This window comes from Doryrhamphus excisus, chromosome 7 (genome assembly GCF_030265055.1).
Source record: "Doryrhamphus excisus isolate RoL2022-K1 chromosome 7, RoL_Dexc_1.0, whole genome shotgun sequence".
Classification (NCBI taxonomy): Eukaryota; Metazoa; Chordata; class Actinopteri; order Syngnathiformes; family Syngnathidae; genus Doryrhamphus; species Doryrhamphus excisus.
The window spans coordinates 21,585,137-21,605,781 of NC_080472.1; the positions used below are offsets into that span (position 1 = coordinate 21,585,137).

The 20,645-nt window shown below is 44.4% G+C and overlaps 1 protein-coding gene and 1 long non-coding RNA gene across 4 annotated transcripts; both read right to left on the reverse strand.

Annotated features, from left to right (window-relative positions):
* Positions 1-29: 29 nt before the first annotated feature.
* kdm7aa (lysine (K)-specific demethylase 7Aa) lies at positions 30-20,451 on the reverse strand. Of its 3 annotated transcripts, XM_058077068.1 has the most exons (18): positions 20,287-20,451; positions 8,531-8,616; positions 8,315-8,432; positions 7,119-7,279; positions 5,039-5,180; positions 4,765-4,951; positions 4,511-4,673; positions 4,068-4,155; positions 3,856-3,962; positions 3,603-3,781; positions 3,214-3,531; positions 1,897-2,024; positions 1,680-1,810; positions 1,522-1,613; positions 1,328-1,449; positions 1,142-1,247; positions 883-1,105; positions 30-731 (listed from the first exon to the last, which is right to left on the reverse strand). In XM_058077068.1, the coding sequence occupies exons 1-18, from the start codon at positions 20,382-20,384 to the stop codon at positions 643-645; spliced, it is 2,538 nt and encodes an 845-aa protein (XP_057933051.1). In that variant the 5' UTR covers positions 20,385-20,451; the 3' UTR covers positions 30-642. The 3 variants fall into 3 exon arrangements, with proteins under 3 accessions (XP_057933051.1, XP_057933049.1, XP_057933050.1); XM_058077066.1 differs by having other exon boundaries at positions 883-1,247; XM_058077067.1 differs by having other exon boundaries at positions 883-1,247; positions 1,522-1,610; positions 20,287-20,450.
* On the reverse strand, positions 13,271-20,276 carry LOC131131984 (uncharacterized). Its single transcript, XR_009130288.1, has 2 exons — positions 17,302-20,276; positions 13,271-16,744 (listed from the first exon to the last, which is right to left on the reverse strand). It is a non-coding gene; the product is annotated as an uncharacterized LOC131131984 (long non-coding RNA).
* Positions 20,452-20,645: the final 194 nt, after the last annotated feature.

A 20,645-nucleotide genomic window follows, 5' to 3' on the forward strand; every position in this document is an offset into this window, starting at 1 on the left:
GACGCCTTCGGGGTAGCCGAGGTTTGGGGTGAAAATAGAATAAAATTGTATCTCTTCATTAATAAATACATCAGAATTCATAGAAATAACATTACAAAAAAAAAAACAGAAAAATCGAATAAAACGAGAAATAAATTAAAATCCATGAGAGTCGTTTGGGTTTTTTTTTTTTGTTTGTTTTCCCGCCCCCTTACTTGTGATTCCTATTTCAAACCAACAGGGGGAGCAATGTTGCACTCAAGTGTACAAAAGAGGAATAGTGAAGAAAAAGGATTTTTTTGGGGGGGGGGGTCATTATTGCTGGTGTGATCAAGTCTTTTTGGAGAGAGAGGGTGGGGGGGTTAAATACAAACGATGAGCACCATTTTGAGAAATCAGTTCCCCCTCTGGGCTCCTGGAAGCCCCTGCAACGCCGCCCTCAGAGATGGCCGAGAAAGGGGGGGGGGGGGGGGGGTCTTGTTTGGTCAACCTCCATTTGTCCCAATGCCCACGGGAGCTTCGGAAGATGGAAGAACCTGCCGTCCTCCTCCGTTCTTCTCTTCCTGGTGTGCTTGTAGTAAAAGTGGGATCCATTACCCTGTCTCCTAAGCATGCACAGTCAACCCGACGAGCCCCCGGGGCGTCGGGGGGTCTGAACGTCGTTCAGACGAAAACGCGACTGTGTCTGTTGAGTTTCAAAATCTTGCCCAGTCTCTGCTTGGCCGTGGCCATGCCTTTTTTGGGACGCTTGCCTGAAAGAGAGAGAGAGAGAAGCATGTGACACAGACTGATGACACCCATGGGGCGGGGGGGGGGGGGGTCCCTGTCCCCACACACCTGCCAAAAACCTGTGAGGACCATGGCGACCGAGACGGACGTAATAGAAACAATCAAAGTGCAGACCTTTCGTGGCTTGATTGCTGATGGGCGGGGGGTTGGGGGCGTGTCTCTTGGAGGGGTGCAGCGGGGGCGACATGGAGGGGTCACAGTACTGGTAGTCGGGCTCGGGGCTGGGCAGCCCCTGATTGTCCCAGGCCTCGCTGCTGTTGCCCTGGCTGTCCATGGGGCTGGCGTCCCCCCCCTGGTGCGCCGGCCCTCTCTGCTGCCCCTCCCACCAGGGCTCCCGGGAGGCGGCGGCGGCGGCGGCGGCGGCGGCGGCGGCGGCGGCGGCGGCGGCCACCTTCTCCGGCTCGGCGGAGCAGAGCAAGCCGGCCATGGACAACATCCCCTGAATGGCTTCTTCCGTGCTGGGTGAGGTAGGACGTTCCCTGTTGGGAAAAAGGCGCCGGATGTTTAAGCGGCCGGGATGTCCTAATATGGTCGTCTTCCTCCATCGTGCCCCCCTTACCGCTTGAGTGGTCTGTGGGGAGACCGGTCCAGCGCAATGTGCCCTTCCTGCCGCTCCACGTCGTCCTCCTGGGAACTCTCGGAATCCTCATCAGAGGATGACGACAACGGAGACACCTTACGCTGCGGGCGCCAAAACATTTTAAAAACGATATAAAAACGAGCTGATGTTCCTCGACTTTCACGTCAACGTACCCGCGTGGGAGCGTCGTCGTCCGAGTCCACGTCTGACACACACGAGAGTCCCGACACGTCTTCCCTGAGTTCAGTCTTCCCGTCCAGACCTGCTTGAGCACAGCAGGAGATGACGTGATGGTCGCAACGCTTTCGGGTGGACGACAGTGGAGACTCACAGAAGACGCCGGCTTTGTGGGCGTCGCCGGGGTGCCCTCGGTGGGCCTGCGTCCTCTCCGACTTGACGTCCACGCTCCTGGCCTGGCCGGCCTCCGTCTTCAGCGGGCTGGCGGCGGGCCGCCTCACGTCCCTTGCAAAGAGAAACGGGAAACGGGCTCCCATCAGGAACGTTTGGCGGTACGGCGTCGCTGTACACGCGTTCAACTCCAAGCTTACTTGATGATCCTGCCGTTGACCAGCGTGAGTCGGAGGTGGTTCTCCTCCAGAGACTCGGCGGCGGCTGCGGCGGAGGCCGTCGACGCTTTGTTGAGCTTCCCGTGAACCTTGGCACAGAACGCCGCATCCTGCGGAGAGGCGGTCGGTGAGATGGGGCGTGCACGCCGCCGCTACTGTCCGCAGCGTCCTAACGATAACTTTAATATGACGTGCAAGGCATAATAAGGCAAGGCAGCAGCAAGTCCAAAGTCATAAGTTTGGAATTTTGTCCCCAGCACTCGTACGGAAATAATCTCATCTATAATCTATTCCATTGAAATACAATGAATGTATTTCATTTTTATTTATTTTATTTATTTTTTATTTTATTTTTTTTTATTTTATTTTATTGTATTATTTTATTTTTCATTTTTATTTATTTTATTTATTTTTTATTTTATTTTTTTTATTTTATTGTATTTTATTTTATTGTATTATTTTATTTTTCATTTTTATTTATTTTATTTATTTTTTATTTATTTATTTTTTATTTTATTGTATTTTATTTTATTGTATTATTTTATTTTTCATTTTTATTTATTTATTTTTATTTATTTTTATTTTATTTTATTGTATTATTTTATTTTTCATTTTTATTTATTTTTTATTTATTTATTTTTTATTTTATTGTATTTTATTGTATTATTTTATTTTTCATTTTTATTTATTTATTTTTTATTTATTTATTTTTTATTTTATTGTATTTTATTTTATTGTATTTTATTTTTCATTTTTATTTATTTATTTTATTTATTTATTTTATTTATTTATTTTTTATTTTATTGTATTTTATTTTTCATTTTTATTTATTTATTTGTTTGTTTATTTTATTATTATTTATCCCATTTTCAATGAATGCATTTCAATTGGTTCATTTTCCCTCCAGGGTTGATGAAACCCCGCCCCTTCTAGTTTGCTCTTGACCCTGATTGGATGTCGATCCATGCAAAAGGGTGGAAATGACATCATAATCACCTGACTATGTCCTGACACGTGTTACGCAACACACTCCCTCAAGTCGTCAGACTTGAGTCCAGAGTCACTGACGGCAAAGTCCAGTCATGTGACTTGCGTCCACAACGCTGCTAGCCGATAGCTTAACCAATAACCAATAGGGTGCGTGCTCCTCGGGGGGGAGGGACGAATAAAATGTCCATGAATGAAGATGAAATTCGGGAGGTGGCGGGGTCGCGTTTGAGTGCACAATGAGAGTTGGGGGCGCTAGCCATCGAGCCAAAAGCCACACGTTTGCACATTTGAGTCGACATCGGTGCTCACCTCCTCCAGCGGTCCCACCTCCAGCCTCCTCAGCACCTCCCTGGTGTGCTGCTCCAGGATGTCCAGGTTGGACGGTGCCTTGGGGGCGAGCTGCTGCTGCTGCTGCTGCTGCTGTTCCCTCAGACGGCGGGCGGCGCGCCTCGCCTGCCGTGCCTGGCACAGACGCTCCAGCGTGGCACGGGTGGACGAGCACGCGGCGGGTGTGGCGGGAACGCCGCAGACACTTCCCTGAGGTTTGACGGGCTTGGCGACGCCGCTGACGTTGCTGGAGCCGCCACCAACACCGGCACCGCCTCCTCCGCCGCCGCCCGGTTCCTCCTGAAGAGACAACAGTGGTCTTTCAGAGCTGGTAGTCGTCGGCGTGGCGTTGAAGCGTCACGTTTGCTGACCTCCAGGTGGCGTATTTCCTTGGTGAGCTCCTTGATGAGATGGTTGGGCCTGATGTTGTCCGGGACCTCGCTGTTGGGCTGGGTCACCTCCCTTTTCAACCAGGTCTTCAGCGCACAGATCAGCGCCTTCACGCCCTCCGTCAGATGGGTAGGCGGCGGGCACGTGTCTTCTCGGAGCTCTGGTGGGAGGACACGACGACTTCATGACAACACACGCAGGAAGCAGGCGGCGAGGCCATGTCGGACATCTTACCTTTGAGCGTTTCCAAGAGGTTCTTGGCCACGTACCAGCAGATGGCCTCAAAGTACGGGAACTTAAAGAGGTCCGGCGTTTTCAGACGCCGCTCCATTTCGTAACACCTGCCCAACAACAACAACAACAACAAACGGAACGTTGCATTCTACGTAGAGACCAGTCCATCTATCACCGGGGTTTGATGCCCGTCTCTCAACCTGCGCGTGTACCTGAGCTGCATGCCGATGTTGAGGTTGTGCAGGAAGTTCCCACCAAAGGCCATGCAATCCTGAGAGGTGAGCACGCCGTGGATCCAGCCTGCGGGGGGGGGGGGCGCCACAGCATGGAAGTTTACACGGAAGAACGTTCCCACTTCCAAACAAATTCCCACTCTAGATGAGGTCCACTACATCAATTGTCACCCTCGACAGAGTTAAACACTTCAACGAGTCAAAGTTGACTCGAGGGGGGGGGGGTGTCTGGGGGGGTCTGTGTGATAGACAGGCCTGACAATAAACACTGCTTGACTGAGCCCACTGAGCTCTGACCCCCCGCTTAATTCCAACCTCTCCACACCCACCAGGGGACAAAGCCCCCCGAGGGCGTACGGCGACCGCCACTCGGATCGTATTGACAGTTAGCGCTTACGGAGGGGGGGGCACACACGTCCTACCTGTGGGGATGAGCAGGGTGGTCCCTCGGGGCACGACGCACTTGTAACACTTGTCCACTTTGTCGCCGAAGAACACTTCGCTCTGATTGGGCGAGGAGCTCCACGCCTCGTATAGTGCAAGGTTGGCGGGCGTGGGCTTTATCAAGTAGAAGATCTTCTCACCCTGTGGAAGCGTGTGAAGACGTTCAGCGTCTTTGTTTTTCCATTTCCACTTCCTGTAACAAACGGAGTCCATCCCCCCGCCTCCCCCTTACCCAGAGAACGTGGTACCAGACGGACGTGCCGCCAAAGTCGATGTGGAAATCCGTGTAGCTGTCCTTGACGCCCATGAGGCAGTACTTCTGGACAAACGGCTTGGGGAAGAAGGAGTCATCCGGCCAGTAGTTCTCCACCCAGGACATCTTTTGGGCCACGTCGGGGACCTCCACCAGCTCGGACATCCTTCAGAGAGACGACAACGTTAGGAATCTTTTTTTTTTTTTTTTCCCATAGCTGATGACCAAGAGGAGTCGAGGGGGGGGGGCTCACTTGGTGTCTGAGAACTCCAGGCTGATGAGATTGAGGACTTTGGGCCGGTGGGGGTTGGTGAAATACTTGACAAACTGGCTGAGTTTCATCTTGCTGTCGGCCTGCCGCGCTACGTCGATCACGTCGATCACTTTGTCACCACCTGGATGGATGGAAGCCATTACTCACAAAGCACAAAATCCAAAGAAATACAGCCGAATAGGTGCAGATTCTGGAAGATCTGGAAAGCTTTCTGTGCTAGTTATTGTGTGTAGCTGCTCTATAGGAGTCCGCATGGGCTCTTACATACTTTTAGGAACGCTATCATTTCCTGGAAGCACAAAATCCAAACAAATACAGCCAAATAGGTGCATATTCTGGAAGATCTAGAAAGCTTTCAGTGCTAGTTATTGTGTGTAGCTGCTCTGTAGGAGTCTACATGGGCTCTTACATACTCTTAGGAACGCTATCATTTCCTGGAAGCACGAAATCCAAACAAATACAGCCAAATAGGTGCAGATTCTGGAAGATCTAGAAAGCTTTCTGTGCTAGTTAGTGTGTAGCTGCTCTACAGGAGTCCGCATGGGCTCTTACATACTCTTAGGAACGCTATCATTTCCTGGAAGCACAAAATCCAAAGAAATACAGCCGAATAGGTGCAGATTCTGGAAGATCTAGAAAGCTTTCTGTGCTAGTTATTGTGTGTAGCTGCTCTATAGGAGTCCGCACGGGCTCTTACATGCTCTTAGGAACGCTATCATTCCCTGGAAGCGCAAAATCCAAAGAAATACAGCCGAATAGGTGCAGATTCTGGAAGATCTAGAAAGCTTTCTGTGCTAGTTATTGTGTGTAGCTGCTCTATAGGAGTCCGCATGGGCTCTTACATACTCTTAGGAACGCTATCATTTCCTGGAAGCGCAAAATCCAAAGAAATACAGCTGAATAGGTGCAGATTCTAGAAGATCTAGAAAGCTTTCTGTGCTAGTTATTGTGTGTAGTTGCTCTGTAGGAGTCCGCATGGGCTCTTACATACTCTTAGGAACGCTATCATTTCCTGGAAGCACAAAATCCAAAGAAATACAGCCGAATAGGTGCAGATTCTGGAAGATCTAGAAAGCTTTCTGTGGTAGTTATTGTGTGTAGCTGCTCTATAGGAGTTGGCGTGGGCTCTTACATACTCTTAGGAACGCTATCATTTCCTGGAAGCGCAAAATCCAAAGAAATACACCCGAATAGGTGCAGATTCTGGAAGATCTAGAAAGCTTTCTGTGCTAGTTATTGTTACATACATATTGCTACATGTTACTCTTCCATACTCTTAGGAACGCTATCATTTCCTGTGAGTACTTAAGTAGCACGAGCAAACCTCCCTGGAAATGCAGATGTGCGGCCATCTTTTTTTTTTATACCTGTGAGGCATAATCCATAATCCATAATCCATGCTGGGAAAAAACGCCGCGTGGAGATAGCATCTGCGACGCTCCAGAGAGCGGGACAGCCATGCAGGGCGGACAGCTGCCTGTCCCACTTTCCCACACACACACACCTTTTATCGCCCCCTCGGCATGTTCCACAGCACACCCACAGCAGCTGGCACGCATCTGATGGCAGACAACAGCTGGACAGCCAGTGAAAACAAACGCCTGGCTGAAACATCTTGAAGGCACCAAAGGTGCGGACGCCAGCATCTGTACACGACAACCCTTGGAGACATCTCAACAGAGAACCTCCAACAACAAATAAAACCATTTGTCTGCTTGGTTGGACGACCGCTAGCGGCTAAGAAATGTAATGGGACCCACGCTGGCCGCCCACGGCACCCGTGCTTGGCTGAGTGGGCAATGGATGAGGGCTGCTTGTGTAATCTGAACTTAACGATGAGAGCGGCGGCGGCGGCGGCCGTGGGTAATGGGCTTGTAACAGGAGCCGGGAAGTGGCGGCAGAGAAAGCTTATCAATTTCCGACCTGATGGCAGAGACGTGGTTTTCGAACCTGCGCCAGCTCGGAAAGGGCTCCACGGACACACAAGATGGCCGCTGTTTCGTGTTTGCTTCCCCCGCCCGCTCGTTTGATGTCTTCAGTTGTCGGAATCCGCCCTTACCCACGTACTGCTCCACGTCCCTGACGTTGAATGTCGGGGGCGGCAGCTTGAGTCCCAGGCCCTCCATCTCCGTGACGACGATGGGGTAGTTGAAGCCGTGGCGCTCCAGGTACTTTGGGGTCACCTGCTCGCCCTTCATCCTCATGAGAATCTCCTCGCCACTGCAGAGATAACGTTAAAGTTATATCGTCGGGTCAGAGGCAAAAAAACACCATTTGAAACACACCACGGCACTTTCACTTTCATTTTGGTTGTGTTACTCCATGTGGCATAATTTTTGAAATTTTGAATTCCAAGGTCAACCAGACACCCAGGCTCGATTTCCCACCCTTTTGGGGTCCCGAGTGGACTCCTAAAAACTGTTATGAAAAATAACATTCATATTTTTTCTACTTAGATCTACTTGGAGATCGACTGGAACGCTAATAAAATACATAAACATGTAAATATCTTTGGAATTTCAACCCTGGGCGGCACGGTGGTCGAGTGGTTAGACCTCACAGCTAGCAGACCAGGGTTCAATTCCACCCTCGGCCATCTCTGTGTGGAGTTTGCATGTTCTCCCCCGTGCATGCGTGGGTTTTCTCCGGGTACTCCGATTTCCTCCCACATTCCAAAAACATGCTAGGTTAATTAGCCACTCCAAATTGTCCATAGGTATGAATGTGAGTGTGAATGGTTGTTTGTCTATATGTGCCCTGTGATTGGTTGGCGGCCAGTCCAGGGTGTAACCCCGCCTCTCGCCCGGAGACAACTGGGATAGGCTCCAGCACAATGAGTGAATGAACCCTGTAAATGCCGACTCGATGTCACAAACAGAGAAAATGAGCCCAGCCAATCACAGGGCACATATAGACAAACAACCATTCACACTCACATTCATACCTATGGACAATTTGGAGTGGCCAATGAAGCTAGCATGTTTTTGGAATGGGGGGGGGGGTCCCCGCAGAAAACCCACGCATGCATGGGGAGAACATCACACAGCCATGTCCGAGGGGGGAATCGAACCCGGGTCTTTAGAGATCCATATAATGTTCTTAACATTGAATACAACTAAATGAGAGCATTTTGAAGCAAGCCTCTGAATTCATTACTAATGTTGCTACACTGAAGCTAACCAACAATAAATAAACAATGTAATAATGACTAATAATTAATAAACATGGAAAACATCATGACAGGAATGATTCTACCTCGGGAATGTCCGGCTCTGCAGCTCCTTGACAAAGACGGGGGTCCCGGCCTGCACCGGCCTGGCTCCGTCGTTGGGCTCCGTGTAATCATGGCGGTGCCAGTTGTGGCGTCTTTTCACTGGGAGATACGGGAGAGAGCAAAAGACACCTTGGATCCTCCATCGCACCGCTACTGGGACCTACTGGGACGTACGCAAGGTGGGAAGGTGGACTCACTCAGGGAGGGTCCGTGTACGACGTCGCAGTTGGGACAGTGGTAGACGTCGATGTCCACCGCATGGTGCTCTTCCACCTGCACGCAGCTGGAGCGGATGGAGAGAGGAGTCAGAAGCAGGCGGCCATGATGGAATGTTAGCGCTTGCCTGATGGGCTGGTGTTATGCAATATTAGGTTTGGCTTACAAAGACGCCTTTGTGCTCTAAGTGCCGCAGACTTACGACTTAATCCATCTCTGGTGGTGGCGTTATGATCGGGAGGGGAAATATTTGTCATCGCTTGACCTAAAACGGCCTGCCCCATGAGTTGGTTTGCTGCAAGGCACTTCAAAACCTGTCCTAGATGTCTCGGGAAGGGGCTCGTGTCTGGACTAAAGGGTCAAACCTGTCCTAGATGTCTCGGGAAGGGGCTCACAGGGTAAAATCTGTCCCACATGCCCCGGGACGTGGCTCATGTCGGGACTACAGGGTCAAACGTCGGGACTACAAGGTCAAACCTGTCCTAGATGCCCCGGGACGGGGCTCATGTCGGGACTACAGGGTCAAACCTGTCCTAGATGCCCCGGGACGGGGCTCATGTCGGGACTACAGGGTCAAACCTGTCCTAGATGCCTTGGGACATGGCTCATGTCGGGACTACAGGGTCAAACCTGTCCTAGATGCCTCGGGACGTGGCTTTTATCGGGGCTCATGTTGGGACTACAGGGTCAAACCTGTCCTAGATGCCCCGGGACGGTGCTCATGTCGGGACTAAATGCTCAAACCTGTCCTAGATGCCCCGGGACGTGGCTCATGTTGGGACTAAAGGGTCAAACCTGTCCTAGATGCCTCGGGACGGGGTTCATGTCGGGACTACAGGGTCAAACCTGTCCTAGATGCCCCGGACGGGGCTCATGTCGGGACTACAGGGTCAAACCTGTCTTAGATGCCTCGGGACGTGGCTTTTATCGGGGCTCATGTTGGGACTAAAGGGTCAAACCTGTCCTAGATGCCTCGGGACGGGGCTCATGTCGGGACTAAAGGGTCAAACCTGTCCAAGATGCCTCGGGACAGGGCTCATGTCGGGACTAAAGAGTCAAACCTGTCCTAGATGCCCCGGGACGGGGCTCATGTCGGGACTACAGGGTCAAACTTGTCTTAGATGCCTCGGGACGGGGCTCATGTCTGGACTAAAGGCTCAAACCTGTCCTAGATGCCTTGGGACGGGGCTCATGTCGGGACTACAGGGTCAAACCTGTCCTAGATGCCTCGGGAAGTGGCCCATGTCGGGACTACAGGGTCAAACCTGTCCAAGATGCCTCGGGACGGGGCTCATGTCGGGACTACAGGGTCAAACGTCGGGACTACAGGGTCAAACCTGTCCTAGATGCCTCGGGACGAGGCTCATGTCGGGACTACAGGGTCAAACCTGTCCTAGATGCCCCGGGACGGGGCTCATGTCGGGACTACAGGGTCAAACCTGTCCTAGATGACTCGGGATGGGGCTCATGTCGGGGGGGTCGGGGGGATGTCGGCTTTGATCTACTAGGAATGGCAGGAAACTGTAAAAAGAAAATAAAAGCCGAGGGCCCTTAAGTTGACAGGAAGTGGAGGGCTCCTGTGAGGCAAGCATGCAAGCAAGCAGCTGCTATTGGAACAAACATCTCCACTGAAGGGGGGGGGGGGCATGTCCTTAAATGACTTACTAACAAATCTATCTAAATCAACACCATGCTGGCTCTTACTGATGCTATGAGGCAACCAGATGTGCCCCCCCCATCATTCCGCAACCCCCCCCCATCCTCACGTGAGGAAGCAGATGACTTGGAACAAGAACCAAGTGCCGCTTGGCCGTAGTGGTCTAGGGCTGGCTCACGTTTCAGGCCTTTCCTTCATTGGGGGAAAGCATGACTCACTGCCTCTGCGGAGGAGACCTCGCCGCGTATTTCTTGTGTTTTAGGGGGCGTGGGGGGGGGGGGCACCCGGCCACATGCACGGCTCAGCTGATGCGTCACACGTGGCGATTTTTACTCGAGATAACGACTTGGAGGCGCCGCGGCAATGCGGAGGGAATTCGGGTGGGAAAGACGCGGAGCTAAAGACTGAGGGGGAGGCCAAGTATTTCCTTCCTCTCTCTCTCTCTCTCTCTCGCTAGCTCTCTCTCGCTCGCTCCTCGGAGACGTGTTGCATCAGACCTCGGCAGACCATGTGACAATGTAATCACATGACCGCCATGTATTGTTATGATTACAGCATTGTCTTTGTCAGAGAACGGGTTCTGTTCCCAGGACAGCCTGGGCTGGTTCCCCCGCCATATCCAGCAGATGGCGCTGTTGGCGCCCGCTTTATGGCTTTAAAGCTCGTTTCTGGTCACGTGACGGCGATGGATTGAATAGACGGAAACATTTAAGTCAAAACCGCAAGGTATTTTATGTTGTCAGCCACCCGGAAGCGGTCTTCTTCGTTGTTTTTAAACGTAGTTTCTGTGTAGGCAAGCAGTTTGCTGCTTTTTTAAAAATAACATAAGCGACCTGTTGCCGTCACATGACCAAGAGAGGAGCGTTATGACTTCACGCCACTCCACATTGTCCTGGTATTTTAAAGGTATTTGCTCAATCATGCTAGCTAAAGATATAAGCTAAAACAGACTCCTTTTTGCAGCTGCGCTGTAATAAGACCCGCTTACTCGTAGGCATACAGGGACTGCAGATAAGCCCGGACGTCTGTATTAGGTATTGTTGTCAGGAATAAACAATCTGGTTCTCATTCTATAATTATATAATATATATATAATATAATAATTCTATAATTTGGTTCTTTAAGATTCCCTTATCGGGCGGCACGGTGGTCTAGGGGTTAGCGCGCAGACCTCACTGCTAGGGGACCTGGGTTCAATCCCACCCTCGGGCATCTCTGTGTGGAGTTTGCATGTTCTCCCCGTGCATGCGTGGGTTTTCTCCGGGTACTCCGGTTTCCGAAAACATTCCAAAAACATGCTAGGTTAATTGGCGACTCCAAATTGTCCATAGGTATGAATGTGAGTGTGAATGGTTGTTTGTCTATATGTGCCCTGTGATTGGCTGGCGACCAGTCCAGGGTGTACCCCGCCTTACTGGGATAGGCTCCAGCACCCCCCGCGACCCTCGTGAGGAAAAAGCGGTAGAAAATGAATGAATGAAGATTCCCTTATCCTGTTTTCGAAAACCACTTAGAGTCCTCCAGGGGGAGGATTTCTACAACTTTCACTCCCGAAATGGCGCACATGTAATTCCGCTTTGTTGTAACGGTAGCTGAGCCTTGTCGGAAAGTGGAAGATGCATGCATTCGTTCCGTCTTCCGAAAATTTGGCGTGTCCCGCGGTTTCACCTTCGTGTCCGGTCACAGCGACACACGATTTCGATTTTTTTTCAGATTTTTTTTTCGACCCTCCTAAAAAAATCCCGTGTGAACAGGGCCCTCGTTAGAGAGTTGCGAGCACAACTTTCCTTCCCGGGCACTTGGCTCAACGCCGAGCGTCAGCCGGCCCTTTCCTTCCACTTCCTCTCATCAAGGGCCTCCTTCCTGTGTGGCATGAGTGGGCTTATTCATTAGCCGGTCTGTGAGAAGGGGCTCCATTGTCCTCGGTGATCAGTGCAACAACACAAAAGACTGGAGGCGGGCATGGCTATTTATCTGACGCGCTAAGTAAGCACGCGGTACAACCCCGCACGAGGGACCCGGTGTACAATGTCGAGGAGACGAGGACAAGCTAGCTTTACCTAACCTAGAGGGCCCCCCCCCCCCGGCCCCCCCGTCAGCGAGAGGTGCTGATCCATGTCACATGGGACTGGGATCTGTGGTTTGATCCACACACCGGGTGACATCGCAGCACGCGGGCCGTTAAAGCAACAAAAGCGGAGCGCTTTGTTGTTTACAAGGCACTGGAGGGTCTTAACGGCTTCATTGTTTTTACTGCAGGTTGGGTTACATCCAAGGGCCTGGAGCACTTTAACACACGTCTTCAACGTGGTCATCACAAGGCCCCCGGTGCCCGTAAAAAAAAAAAAAAAAAAAAAAGCTACACTGTCGTCCTTGTGACTGTCAACAAGCTGACTTAGTAAAAGGCAATCGGCAGGTCTTGGAGAACTTATGTTTCCTTGCCCAAGACAAGACTTAAGACCAGGGGAGACCGAGCCTTTTCTTTGGTTGGTCCCAAGCTATGGAACTCTCGCCCCTCCCAAGTAAAAAAGGCCCCCCAACATCGAAAGCTGAGTGAGTCGTATGGTCCTGTGTCTTTTAGTTCTTTCTTTTTATTTTAATTTGTTTTATTTTCAATACTTTTATTGCTTTGCTTCTTGTTTTTAATATTTTAATATGTATTTTTACTATTTTATTTCTTATTTAATATTTTTGTTTTGGATTAAATTCAAATATGTACCTTTATTTATTGTATTTTATTTTTACTTTTTATTTTACTAGTCTGTGCAGCACTTTGGAAACTTTGTTTATAAAATGTGCTATATAAATATATATAAATAAAGTGGATTGGATGATAACTCCAATCTTTCTTTTTATTTTAATTGGTTTTATTTTTTATAGTTTTATTGCTTTGCTTCTTGTTTTTAATATTTTTATATCTATTTTATTTCTTATTTGATATTTTAGTTTTGGATTAAATTCAATTTGTACTTTTATTTATTGTATTTTACAATTACTTTTTATTTTTTTAGTCTGTGCAGCACTTTGGAAACTTTTTACTTTTTAAACTTTGTATTTTAATTGGTTTATTTTTTATACTTTTATTGCTTTGCTTCTTGGTTTTAATATTTTTATATCTATTTTTACTATTTTTATTTCTTATTTGATCTTTTAGTTTTGGATTAAATTCAAATATATACCTTTATTTATTGTATTTTATTTTTACTTTTTATTTTACTAGTCGGTGCAGCACTTAGGAAACTTTGTTTATAAAATGTGCTATATAAATATATATAAATAAAGTGGATTGGATTTGCTGATAACTCCAATCTTTCTTTTTATTTTAATTGGTTTTATTTTTTATACTTTTATTGCTTTGCTTCTTGGTTTTAATATTTTTATATCTATTTTTATTTCTTATTTGATCTTTTAGTTTTGGATTAAATTCAATTTGTACCTTTATTTATTGTATTTTATTTTTACTTTTTATTTTACTAGTCTGTGCAGCACTTTGGAAACTTTGTTTATAAAATATGCTATATAAATAAAGTGGATTGGATTTGCTGATAACTCCAATCTTTCTTTTTATTTTAATTGTTTTTATTTTTTATACTTTTTTTGCTTTGCTTCTTGTTTTTAATATTTTTATATCTATTTTTACTATTTTTATTTCTTATTTGATCTTTTAGTTTTGGATTAAATTCAATTTGTACCTTTATTTATTATAGTATTTAATTTTTACTTTTTATTTTACTAGTCTGTGCAGCACTTTGGAAACTTTGTTTATAAAATGTGCTATATAAATAAAGTGGATTGGATTGGATTTGCTGATAACACCAACCTTTCTTTTTATTTTAATTGGTTTTATTTTTTATACTTTTATTGCTTTGCTTCTTGTTTGTAATATTTGAATATCTATTTTACTATTTTATTTCTTATTTGATCTTTTTGTTTTGGATTAAATTCAAATATATACCTTTAATTTATTGTATTTTATTTTTACTTTTTATTTTACTAGTCTGTGCAGCACTTTGGAAACTTTGTTTATAAAATGTGCTATATAAATATATATAAATAAAGTGGATTGGATTTAGTGATAACTCCCAACAATTGAACCAGTAAACACTGCTTTCCTCACATTCAGGAGGATATCCACATGTGAAACCATTTGCACTTCCAACTTTCACTGCAGAGGACATGGTTCCATTCCATCTGGCGTAAACACTCACCGGTGGTGACTCTAGACAGGTAAAAGCTGAAAAAAATGTATTTATATATATATTTACACACCTGGCAGCAATCCCAAAATCAACACCCATGAAGCCAAAATAAGTGGTGTTGCTGCCCTGCTAATGAAGGTAAACACAGCTTTGACCAGGAGCCGCACGCCCCGCACCTAAACGGATGAAGCTGAGGAGGAGGAGGCGTCCGTCCGCTCACGAAAAAAAAGTCACTCCGCACTGACGATCCATCTCTCTTTAGCGCACGACATTGACTGACGACACAACGAACTTGGCTCTGTCTTACACCCATCAATCACCTCCCTCTGTCCCGGCATCCACCCGAGTCACCCGAGTCAACCCCGGCCTGCTGACGATTCCCAGAACATGCAAACGGGCTTGGAGCAACACAACCGGGAACAATCCTGTTATGGCTTGTGATAAAGCAAGCGTCTCACCCAAATATAAACACAGCCGCTAGCCGCGCTAAGCTTACTAACTTCCTGACATCCTTTTGGGGAAAAGAGGATTAAAAAGCGCCAGTATGTGTCGTTCATGAAACCATAGAAATATACTAGAATATATATATATTATTTAAAGTTTAACCCTTAGATGCACGAGTGACTGGACCCTACACTCTTCCATAAGCGGGTCAAAAATGACCCATACTAGAATCAATGCCTTTTTATGCCAATTTTGCCATTTTGGTTAGGAATAATCACTTGTATGATATTTTGTATTATATTTAGGATCACACAAGAATTATTTCATGTTAGAAACATCTTCATTTTTCACTTTTTTTTTTAAATCAAAAACATGTTTTTGAGGAATAAATGGAATATGAAATGATAACAATTTTTCATTACAAAGATATTTCAAGAAAACAACCTGACCGGGTCATTTTTGACCCACTTATGGAAGGTTGGGGTAGTAACACAAAAACAAACAATTCTTAAAATGTATAAAAGGTAAGTTAAAAATGTGAATGGCATGATATCAAAAATGTGTTTTTTTGAGGAATACCTGGAATATGAAATGATAACAATTTTCATTACGAAGATATTTTAAGAAAACAACCTGACTTATGGAAGGTTGGGGTAGTAACACAAAAACAAAAAATTCTTAAAATGTATAAAAGGTAAGTTAAAAATGTGAATGCCATGATATCAAAACATGTTTTTGAGGAATACCTGGAATATGAAATGATAAAAATGTTTTATATGAAGATATTTCAAGAAAACAACCTGACCGGGTCATTTTTGACCCACTTATGGAAGGTTGGGGTAGTAACACAAAAACAAAAAATTCTTAAAATGTATAAAAGGTAAGTTAAAAATGTGAATGGCATGATATCAAAAACGTGTTTTTTGAGGAATACCTGGAATATGAAATGATAAAAAAATTTCATTACAAAGATATTTAAAGAAAACAACCTGACCGGGTCATTTTTGACCCACTTATGGAAGGTTGGGGTAGTAACACAAAAACTAAAATTTCTTAAAATGTATAAAAGGTAAGTTAAAAATGTGAACGGCATGATATCAAAAATGTGTTTTTTGAGGAATACCTGGAATATGAAATGATAAAAAAAACTTTAATTACAAAGAAAACAACCTGACCGGGTCATTTTTGACCCACTTATGGAAGGTTGGGGTAGTAACACAAAAACTAAAATTTCTTAAAATGTATAAAAGGTAAGTTAAAAATGTGAATGGCATGATATCAAAAATGTGTTTTTTGAGGAATACCTGGAATATGAAATGATAATTTTCATTACGAACATATTTTAAGAAAACAACCTGACTTATGGAAGGTTGGGGTAGTAACACAAAAACTAAAATTTCTTAAAATGTATAAAAGGTAAGTTAAAAATGTGAATGACGTGATATCAAACATGTGTTTTTCGAGGAATACCTGGAATATGAAATGATAAAAAAAATTTAATTACAAAGATATTTCAAGAAAACAACCTCACCGGGTCATTTTTGACCCACTTATGGAAGGTTGGGGTAGTAACACAAAAACTAAAATTTCTTAAAATTTATGAAAGGTAAGTTAAAAATGTGAATGGTATGATATCAAAAACGTGTTTTTTGAGGAATACCTGGAATATGAAATGATAAAAAAACTTTAATTACAAAGAAAACAACCTGACCGGGTCATTTTGACCCATTTATGGAAGGTTGGGGGTAGCAACACAAAAACAAAAATTTCTTAAAATGTTTAAAAGATAACTTAAAAATGTGAATGGCATGATATCAAAAACGTGTTTTTTGAGGAATACCTTGAATATGAAATGATAAAAAATTTTCATTATAAAGATATTTCAAGAAAACAACCTGATCGGGTCATTTTGACCCACTTATGGAAGGTTGGGATAGTAACACAAAAACTAAAATTTCTTAAAATGTATAAAAGGTAAGTTAAAATTTTGAATGGCATGATATAAAAAAATATGTATTTTGAGGAATACCTGGAATATGAAATGATAAAAAAAATTAATTACAAAGATATTTCAAGAAAACAACCTCACCGGGTCATATTTGACCCACTTATGGAAGGTTGGGGTAGTAACACAAAAACTAAAATTTCTTAAAAAGTATAAAAGGTAAGTTAAAAATTTGAATGGCATGATATCAAAAATGTGTTTTTTGAGGAATACCAGGAATATGAAATGATAAAAATTTTTAATTACAAAGAAAACAACCTGACCGGGTCATTTTGACCCACTTATGGAAGGTTGGGGTAGTAACACAAAAACTAAAATTTCTTAAAATGTATAAAAGGTAAGTTAAAATTTTGAATGGCATGATATAAAAAACATGTATTTTGAGGAATACCTGGTATATGAAATGATAAAACATTTTTCATTATGAAGATATTTCAAGAAAACAACCTGAGCGGGTCATTTTTGACCCACTTATGCATCTAAGGGTTAAACATGATGTACGTAATAAACGCCTTGTGGTACAAGACCACGCTTCTTAGTCCGTTCCAAGGGTTACGTTTCTCCCGTTTGAGGGCGGGATACAAGCGGCTTTATTTCGAGCCGACTTCTCCCAGGTCACGGTGAATGCTTGTGATGACACGTGTCAGAGGATACAACTAACACGGACTTTAAAGCCCGGTTACTCAATTACGAGTGACGCAAGCTTTGCGGCGGTTGTGACCTCAAGGCCCGAAATGAACTTCCCTGGCATGTGTGTGCCAATTAACTTAATAATCCGATCCACACGCACAATAATGTTGCGTAACGACACAATGAGTCACACGGAAGGGAGCGCTCGACGTGACTAAGTTGGCTTGAAAGTATGACAAGTGACGAATTAATGTTGGCGAATACGTGCATGTATATCCTTCCTCTTGTGTTAGCTTTCTGGTATCATCTCTTATGTTACCGGGTTGCTTTTGACCCATGTATTAAATCAGCTATAAAATATAAAATACGCTAAAAACAATAAGTTACCATCAAATTTGGTTCTCATGTCTTGGTTACCTTCTTAGGCTTCCTCATCCATAAAAATGTTGGTTTTAATACTTTTGGTGTGGGCATGTAGGCCTTTTTTTTGGTCACTTAACCCCTCGATTTCAATTTCCAAAAACGGTAAAATGAACCTCAATAGAATCATATTCATAAATTGAAGGTTATTTTGTTTCCTGGTTATTACTGAGCGCTATAGAACATATCTCTTAAATCAATTATTTATTTTCTCATGTTAGTATTAATCACTAAAGAAACATCTATGGTGTTGGGGTGAATTTTGACCCATATATATTAATGTCAAGACAAGTTAGAAAAAGTTATCCAAAGGTCCAGATCCTGGTTCACTGTACTTCTTGTCGTTTTTTTTTCTCCATGATCCAAATTGTAAATGTGAAATCAGCCATTCTAATGAGTGAATTCATCTCACATGGTAAACGGGAAAAACGGTCAAAATGAGAATCCCCTGAAGCTTACATGATGAGAAAATGAGCTGGTTGTCATTGTGTTGGCTAATTGTGCACTTATGATTTCAGTTGTGGCTACAAAATATTGCTTTATAGCAGGGGTCGGGAACCTTTTTGGCTAAGAGAGCCATGAAGGCCAGATATTTTAAAATGTGTATCTGTGAGAGCCATATACATTTTGAATGCAATACAATGTGTGCATTTTTATGTAAGACCAACAGTTTTAGATATAATGGGCTCTAATTATGTAGACCAGGCACACTACCCCACGCCAAGGGGGTGTGGCCAGCATACTTTCGTGAGCAGCGCAGTGTCTAATAATAAATCAAATACTTGCTGCCATTAATGCAACTTCTGCTGCTGCATAGTTTTGAACCGTATTCAGTACACGTATTTCATTCTTTTGGCCATCTTCACCAGAAGGCTTGGTTCTGCAGCTTTAGCTATTTGACTAAAGGAGGAAAGTTTACATTTACATGTTTTTTTGACATCTCAATGACCGAGGTAGACTACAGCATTACCCAGTAATAATCAAGTTTTGGTGTTTGACCTGGAAAATATCATCAGGAAAGATAGATATGGTTGGCCGTATTGCAGTAGAATATAGATGGGTGGATTAAAATGCATAAGAAAGTTGTTGATTTTGAATATTATTTTTAACAGTCATTTCTGTGATGGTTTACTTTAAAATGTTAGCAAAAATGCATTTTTATTGTGGTAAGAAATGCTTGAGAGCCAGATACAGTCATCAAACGAGCCCTACCTGGCTCCCGAGCCATAGGTTCCCTACCTCTGCTTTATAGTCATATTATTATAACCGGACAGTGGTCAGAATTTCAACTAGACCATTTTAAAATGTAGTAAAAATTATTTTTTTGGTTTTATTTTGTTGAAATAGCGTTTCCTGACAAAGTGAAAAAGCCTTGATGCAATAAACAAATGTTATGTGATTCTTTTTATGCATTATAATGTAAAACGGGTCAATGCCGACCCTAACACAAGAGGAGGGATAATATATAGCTGCTTTAGAATTTGTAGCATTTTGAAACATTATCTCTAATTCGGACAATTGAGTTCAATATTGAGTCCAATTATACTAAATAAATGAGTAAAACATTTTTTTGCTAATGTTTTGCACAGCTCAAAACAACCAAACAGAACAAAAAGTCCTACGCGCAGTTCCCATTCTCACCACTAGAGGAGCCCCCCAGGCCATGCGCATGGCAAGGAGAGGGGGGGGGGATTTAAATTTCTACGGCTGTCAATCAAAAAGACCACCATAACAAGGTCCTTGTTCTCAAACGTCGCCTTTCGCGTCAAAAGAAAAACAACACAATAAAGCCCCTGTTTATAAGTTACACATTATCTACCCGTTTTATATTTTAACACAATATTACCGGGCCACGCTTAACAATGTGTCACCATAAGGGGAAGTTGCTCCGGGAGTGGAAATACGTTAAAAGTCCAGCGACATCCCCGTAAACAATCTCCCGCGACACAACGCGGTCCGTATTTAAAGCGGATAAAGATATTAAAATATCAGATAGGAGTGGAGTGATTTCGGGTGCTAAACACGCCGCCTTTGTAGATGACGATCACTCACACTGACAACCGCTCGACGATAAAAGATTCAGCTCCTAAAAGTACTTCTTTTGTCATTAATGTTACCTTACAGGAAAATATACAATTAACGCATATTGTTGTTGCGTTAGACACGCATTCAGAGAAAAATACACGCTGCTTTCTAGGAAAAGAAGCCCAGTGTTCAGTAAAGATGGATAGACGGTTTAAAGACCCCGTCGCCAGTTGCTAGCTAAGCTAACTTAGCCACCGGTCCACAGCTAAGTCAACCGTCGCCTTTCTTAAAAGAAACCACGGGTGTTTATCGTCTCGGGTGGACCTCGCAGCCGAGGAAACGCCCTACCCCACATACCTGCCGTGGAACCAGTCCTTGCAGATGTCGCACTCGATCATAAACCGGCTCACATCGTAGGGCTGCCGGCAGACACAGTACAGCGGGGCCGCCGCCATCTTGCTACTGTCCCCAAACAACGCAGGGACGACGAGGGGCGGAGAGTTTAGCCCAGTAGCCGGAAATAGCCGAATGGGGAGCCCGAGCGCTCACGAAGATCCCCGGCCATTCGAGGCAATCCCTCCTCTGACGTCACTTTCCAAATGTCCATTTTGGGAACAAATATGACAAAAGATGATTACGTGAGTGCAAAGTACGCATTAAAGAGATATTTTATGTGCTTAACATAACGGGTTTATTTTGCTAAATACTAATAACAA

Excerpts from the sequence above, each read along its gene's own strand:
- kdm7aa (XM_058077066.1), bottom strand. The coding sequence starts at position 20,384 with ATGGCGGCGGCCCCGCTGTACTGTGTCTGCCGGCAGCCCTACGATGTG. Across the intron at positions 7,280-8,314 it reads CAGAGCCGGACATTCCCGAG|TGGCGAGGAGATTCTCATGA; the intron begins GTAGAATCATTC and ends TTATCTCTGCAG. Across the intron at positions 3,532-3,602 it reads AGGAAATACGCCACCTGGAG|GAGGAACCGGGCGGCGGCGG; the intron begins GTCAGCAAACGT and ends TTGTCTCTTCAG.